This window comes from Nerophis lumbriciformis, linkage group LG08 (assembly GCF_033978685.3).
Source record: "Nerophis lumbriciformis linkage group LG08, RoL_Nlum_v2.1, whole genome shotgun sequence".
In the NCBI taxonomy this organism is placed as follows: domain Eukaryota; kingdom Metazoa; phylum Chordata; class Actinopteri; order Syngnathiformes; family Syngnathidae; genus Nerophis; species Nerophis lumbriciformis.
The window spans coordinates 39,590,485-39,597,612 of NC_084555.2; the positions used below are offsets into that span (position 1 = coordinate 39,590,485).

The 7,128-nt window shown below is 44.0% G+C and overlaps 1 protein-coding gene across 3 annotated transcripts in view; it reads right to left on the reverse strand.

The window, feature by feature from the left end:
- The window catches only part of prima1 (proline rich membrane anchor 1), a 58,077-nt gene extending 51,170 nt beyond the window's left edge, over positions 1-6,907 (reverse strand). For all 3 annotated transcript variants that reach the window (XR_009816037.2, XM_061968914.2, XM_061968913.1), the window contains exons 1-2: positions 6,512-6,907; positions 5,371-5,512 (exon numbers count right to left, since the gene is read on the reverse strand). Coding sequence is in view for 2 of the 3 variants with exons in the window: in XM_061968914.2 (XP_061824898.1) it covers positions 5,371-5,512; positions 6,512-6,670 (301 nt within the window). In the remaining variant the exon portion in view is untranslated. The remainder of the gene's footprint in view (positions 1-5,370; positions 5,513-6,511) is intronic.
- Positions 6,908-7,128: the final 221 nt, after the last annotated feature.

The window sequence follows — 7,128 nt, forward strand, 5'->3', positions numbered from 1 at the left end:
CAGGAGGTGCATGCGTAATCGAAAAAGGGTTGAACGAGAGTTCCGGCCAGAATCTTCATGGTGCTTTTGTTGACCAGAGAGGAGATTCTATAGAGAAATCTTGTTCGTTGGTTGACCTTTTTGATTACCTTGGTTGCCATTTTATCACAGGAAAGATTAGCCTCTAGAATGGAACCTAGGTAGGTGACCTCATCTTTCCTGGTGATAACAATGTCACCCACTTTTATAGTGAAGTCACTGACTTTCTTAAGGTTGATGTGGGACCCAAACAGGATGGATTCCGTTTTACCCAAGTGTATGGATAGCTTGTTGTCAGCGAGCCAGGTGCAAGTACTACAGAGTTCAGCACTGAGGATTTTCTCCACCTGTGACTTGTCCCTGTCTGATACCAGCAGGGCCGAGTCATCCGCAAACAAGAACAATTCAGTCGCATGCTGATGACATGTCGTTTATGTATATTAGGAACAGTAAAGGCCCCAATATACTGCCTTGGGGGACTCCACAGCTTACTGAGAGGGGGGGCACGGTGCCGTTCACCTCTACCACCTGTTCCCTCCCCTCCAAGTAAGATTGCATCCAGCTCGATGAGGTTTTGTCAAATCCGATTGCTCTGAGCTTATCCAACAGTATAGTGTGCTTAACGGTGTCAAAGGCCTTCTGAAGATCCAGCATGACCATGCCGCAGTATTTGCCCGCGTCCACCTCATGTTTGATGTGGTCGGTCAGATAGAGAAGGCATGGGTCAGTGGAGTGGTTAGTTCTGAAGCCGGATTGGAATTTGTACATGAGTTTATTCGTGGCAAGGTAACTATCGACCTGTTCATAAACTATTTTTTCCATTACTTTCGAAATGGAACTGAGAATAGAAACAGGTCGGTAGTTGCCAGGTTCTAATTTGCTTCCTTTTTTAAAGAGGGGAGTTACTCTTGCTATTTTGAAATCTTTTGGTGCTTGGCCTTGAGTAATTGAGAGGTTTATTATGTGCGTGATGATCGGGGCAATGGTGGTGGCAGAGTCCCTGAGGAATCTGGAGGGGATATTATCAAGGCCGGTGGCCTTGTTTAGGTGGAGCGCTCTCAATTTTTTAATCACCTCGTCAGTTGAGACCATTTCTAATTTGAAATCGTTTTTGGATACTCCTACCTTTCTGTAGAAGAAGAATGACTTGCAAGTTCTTACTAATGATCACCAACACAATTCAGAATTACGCATACAGAGACTCAAAATTATCCAAAAGTCAAACACTTGGCATGTGGCCTCATCTGTGACTACATTAGTGTGCGACATTCAGGCCCAATCCCAATACACCCCCTCGCCCTACACTTTAGCCCTATCCCTACATTTTGCGCGTGGTGTTCCAATGACTCTTTGAATGTAAGGGTAGTGGGCATAACGAGGAGTAGGGGAGTATGAATCTAGCCCTTCAGAGTGAGGCATTTCAAATGCTGACTTGCTCAGGTAGGGCCAGAGACAAAAGCACAACTTCTGCATAAGTTATATAATATATTACATGTTATTTTTGGAACATTAGTTTTTAATTTTAGCCAGCCAGCCACACTAGCAAAAGTTAGGCTTAAATACTAAATAAGAATAATAAAATACTAAAACTTTAACGCTCGTGAATGTGAAAACATTAACGTTACGTACCTTCAAAAAATTCACAAGAGATAACAGTCGTAGATGACAGCTTCTTCCCCGTGTAGTTCTTCGTTTATTCATCAACCGAAGCATGACGAATGTAAAAAAAACAAAAAAACAACGATTTCAGCCGTTCTCTCCACTGCTGTCGGGTTTGTTGTGTAATGGTGGGACTAGAGGGTTGTACATTACACCACTACTAATAAAGTACAGCGGTTCTATTGAATTTTAAAAGGTACTACTGCCTTTGGAAAACACCTGTAGTTACTTTTCATCCACAAGTGCTGCCGTGCGGCACTGACGTTGCTGAGCCGAGGCGCGGCGCATTCGTGTGTCAAAATGCACACACTGAGCGCATACAATCAGAAAACATGTCCAAAGGAATAATGACAAAATAACAGCATTTCTACTGGTAATAGAAATAATACACGATTCACACTGCGTTAAATATGGTGGTATGGGGCTAAACTCTTTACTCATGGTGCTGCTTTGCGCTTAAAATTGATCTTTGGCCCGCAGTTCATTGGCACATTTACACATTTTCAAAATTTGGGCACCCCTGCTCTTGATAGTTTGATTGGCTTTTTGGTGTTCACTAAACCTTACCATGTTTATTTGTTTCTCTGAGTGTTTTAGCCTTTTTGGTGAAAAAAAGTCACAATGGAGATCTGTTTATTTTTGGACAACCCCATTAGCTGTGCTCTCTCAAAAAAAAAAAAACTATGCCATAGGGCAGACCTGGGCAATTATTTTGACTCGGGGGGCCACATTTAGAGAAAAAATTGTGTCTGGGGGCCGGTATATCTATTTTTGGGAACACTAATACAAAACCTCACAATAATGTCTCATTGGATGCTAAAAACGTCATGACAGACCGCCTTAAAAAACGTAATGGAATTTAAAATATTTTCTATGAAGGATAAAACACAAAATATGAATGTCACACCCCATTTCGATCGACATATTTTACAATCAAGTGAAACGCAACAAAAATGCAACAAACAGTGAAATATGAACGCGAAGGGTACAAAATAAACCCACCTACAATCTGATACATCACTAAGCTTTCAAACTTTGTTGCGAAAATCTCCTTCTGCGTCTGTGGAAACGCTTCCCACCCACACTGCTTGGTGCCTCGTCTGAGCTGCTGTGACGTAGATTACCATAGTAACTAATTAGATGACCATAGTAACTAATTAGATGACCATAGTAACTAATTAGATTACCATAGTAACTAGTATATCATCCAAAAGCGCAGATTCCAACCATTGAAAGACTTAGTATATAGTTGAAGACTTACGGTCATTAGAAAACATCACTGCACATCATAATGGCAGCTACACGTTCCATCTTAAAGATCTAAAAAAAATTATTTGGAAAAGTCCGGCGGGCCAGATTGAAAAGCTTAACGGGCCACATGTGACCCCCGGGCCTTAATTTGCCCAGGTCTGCCATAGGGCTTTGTGTGTAACAAAGTACCGTAATGCATTTGCCAGCATATCACTCCGTGTCATCAAGTGCCCAGACAAACATTTCCATACATTATTGACTCAAATGCTGTGCTTTTTTCATAGAGTACCACTGCAAAATACAGTGATACCGCAAATAATGAGTACCTTAACTTACAAGTAATTTGAGGTGCGAGCTGTCTTTAAACTTGTTGTTATGCTTTAGGTTGTGAGCATACCTCGAGTTACAGTAGGGAAGGTTGTATTTTAGCCTCATTCCAACGTGTAACTGAAGCATTAATGAGTGGGACTTCCAGGACTAGCTGCTGTGAGCAGATGATATTGTATTGTCTCTTTCTCTTTCCGACTTATCAGGTCTTATCAAGTTGGCACATTTTTAAACGTATTCTTCACTCACGCTTTAAGTTAGGGATGAGGCAAAAACTAACCCAGACCCACTGTACAAGCGTCACAGATTGAAGTAATGTTTGTAAGAAGTCTGTGCCAATTTAGCAATAAAGAGTTAATATATTGTTACACGTTGTTTCTGCTTCGTCTACACAAGAAATAAAAATACGTTTTAAATAGACAGTTGACACCTACGTTTGAGTGCCGTTCAGAGATGGACACAATCCTGCCATTCAACCACCAGCACAAAGAAAGAGAGGAAGCGTAAGACCAAATCAGAGAAACAAATCATTAAAAATATGTTGTACTGTACATTTTAGCAGGCTACCCAATGAGTCAGTCAGCATTACACATGCTGCAGCCAGCCTTTGCAGCATGCATCCACAAACAATGAACATTTATCCATAAAAATATTGAGAGGCTGCATATGCCGTGGTTCAATTTGTTCTGTCTACTCCTGTCTCAACAACCTGAGCGGTTGAAAATTACTTTTGGTACACAGACATACATGTCACTTTTGTCAACTTCACTCAACCAAATAAAACAATATTACAAGTTAGGATTGTGGTGTTTTGGAAGGGCCAAGCACAGATGAAATTAATTTCAATTCATTTCAGTGGGCGGGGCTGATTTGAGATATGCTTGTTCTGAGTTATGAGCTTGGTCGTGGAGCGCAAAGTGCTCGTAAGTTGAAGTACCGCTGTAATCCACTATGGGGCCAAAAGTGGCAGTATTTTGATAAAGAAGTGAGAAACACGACTCTCTGCCTCTTTGTGCTCTTGTTGTTTATTTGTGCAAGTGTTAACATGTGATTCTCTTTATTAATAACTCCTTGATTCCTCCTGTAAAATGTATGTTTGCCTATTTAAAGCCAATGAGGTTTGAAATAGGCCTCAAATTAAAAATGAACCGGCTAACGCAGGTTCAAACAGAGGCCTATTTCACACAGTTTATGCCCGATTTAGGAGATGCATTTTTTTAATGTTAGTGTTTTGTAGGCACACTTGCGGTGTAAACAAACCATCAGTTGTCAGTTTAAAATGTTGTTTCCTAATTTGAGCATTGCCATTGTCAGCATCACTTGAGCCTACAGTCAGATGATTTTGGCAGCATTTGTTCGGTGACCTTGACGACACCCCCCCACCCGTGGAGGGTGGGGGGGTTCCATGACTCCCACTGGTGTGTCAGGGGGAAAAAACAAACAGTGTTCCAAATAAAATCCTTGTAGCAGATTGATGAAAACCTTTCCAGTGCTGCCTGCTGATGATGAAGTACTCGTCCCTCCTCGTATATAAAAGGGCTGAGGGTGAGTGATTCTAAAGAGTCACGGTAATAGCTCAAATGGCTGCATCATCAGCAATGCCTGTCGCCCATATCTCAGCGCACTGTTCATTAAGGGGCTCAAGACCAGGTACAAATCATACCCACTTGCAGAGCGCATGCAGGCAGGTGAAACATGTTGGCCCATCAGTGGACTTCAGAGATGCTGCAACAACACACACTTATCGCTGCCAGCTCCAAACTTCAAAACAAAAAAGGCTGAAACAAGCATGCTGCCTCATTAGTCTCTTATGTCAATCGAATTATAGCTCATTTAATGAAGTTGTCTGTGTTTTAATCAAGGGGTCCTCCGAGGGAAACCCTTGCGATGAGCCAGTGAGCTTGGCGGCCCAGCAGGCTTGGATCCCACAGGCAGCTGGGTACTCCCCAAGGTCAGGCCACGCATAAATTAGCTCTGCTGTCAACATTCTGCCTCCTCTCCTCACATGCATGGGAGTACACGTGCAGAACTCAAGAGGACGGATGACGCATTTTTGCACGAACAAAAGTCCTTCACATGGAAATCTGGGAGTGAGGCGGGTGCTGGGATCCTTACCTGGAGCGCCCTGTAGCCGCGGGGGAGGTGGCGGAGGCGGCGGCGGGGGAAGGGGCGGGTATCTTCTACATTGGCACGCCAGCTGGCACTGTTGGCTAACTTTCTCTGCCACGGTCTGCGAGCATGACCTCTGAAGTTCTCCCTTTTTGCGGAATGAGGAAGCACATGAAAAAGACTTGAGAGGCTGTCCTCACGCACAGCGCCAACGTTGTGACTGTAGCACATCTCCAGCTGCACATCCCTGTAAGAAGCCACCCACCCACCAACAGAGTGGGCAGCAGGCCGCCCCCCGAGGAGTGTGAGTGGGTGGACTTGCAAACTCAAGCAGATCATATTACACGTGAACCCTGCTAACAGTGCGTGTGCGTGAGCAACAGCTCATCTGTAGGCAGCAGCGTGCAGGGGCACAGGTTACACTACTCAGCACTAGCATACGCCTGCTGCACCTTCGTGCTGGGATAACCCAATCGTGTTGGCAGAAATAACTAGTGTGTGTCTACCATGCACATGAGTTTGTCTCTATACATGTGCATGAATGTGTGCCACCAGCACCCCAAGCATGCATTACGGACACACCATTATGTACACGTGCACTTAAAGTGCTGCTTTTGTAAATGTATTGATTTAACGATAAGCTTTTTGGCATAGATGCACATGCACAGTACAGGCCCTGCTGACTTTAGAAAGACAGAACAGTGCCATGTTCTGACAGTCTTGAAGAGGACTTAAAGTAACAATGTGTATTATTGTTGTTGATGTTGTGTAATACAGGAGTTGTATGCTCAGTTGGTATTAATGTAAAAATATGTTTATTATCGTATCATACGGGAAAGGTGTTCCTAATTATTTCTGTTGGAGACACAATACACAAGCTGACGACTTTAGAATGACACTAAATTGCTCAGTTTGGAGAGGGATTCATTATTATTGTTGACAATTCATAAGTGTACTGTATCACACTTGGTGTTGATAATGTTTTGTCCCCACAAGGTAATCCCAACGTGGCTGTAGTGTACACTAGTGGGCAACAATCATAAAGCTGGCCGTCATTACACAGGCATTACCAAACTGATGTGTGGTGTAGATGCACGACTGTAGTTGTCATGCGTGGGGAAAAAAGAAGAAAAGTGTCGGCTCTTACCTGGCAAGAGAGTAAAAGAAGCGAGAGAAGGCAATGACCGAGGAGAAAAGGCCAGCAACTTAAAGTGAATGGCATCAGATCTTGGAGCAACATTCCCATTCGCGCTCTTCTCGGTGATCCAAGCTGGCTGCTTGTCCGACTAATGGATGCAGCATTCATACACGCGTCAAGGCTTCGGGACGCAACCTTCCTCCACCGTGGGCTCCGATTCCAAATCGGCGGCGATGGAATAGTTTACGCCACAACAAGCATTCCCTCTGCCGTTGTCGGTCGCGTAGGACAACAAGGTGGGATGAGCGGCCAGTTCCTAAAATAAAGCCACATCTCTAAAGTTGCTCTCCCTCTCTTTTCATCCTTTTTCTTTTCGTATCGTTGTGATGCCTTACATGATCCCTCTTCGGCTGCGAGCAGGAGTGCAAGTGGGCCACTCAAGCCATGGAAGTTGAAGAGAGCAGCGAGAGAGAGAGAGAGAGAGAGAGAGAGAGAGAGATGGGGGGGGGGGGGGGGGGGGGGGTTGAGAGAGAGAGAGAGAGAGAGAGAGAGAGAGAGAGAGAGAGAGAGAGAGAGAGCTGGCTTTGGCAATGTAAACGTATGTTTCCCATGTCAATAAAGCCTCT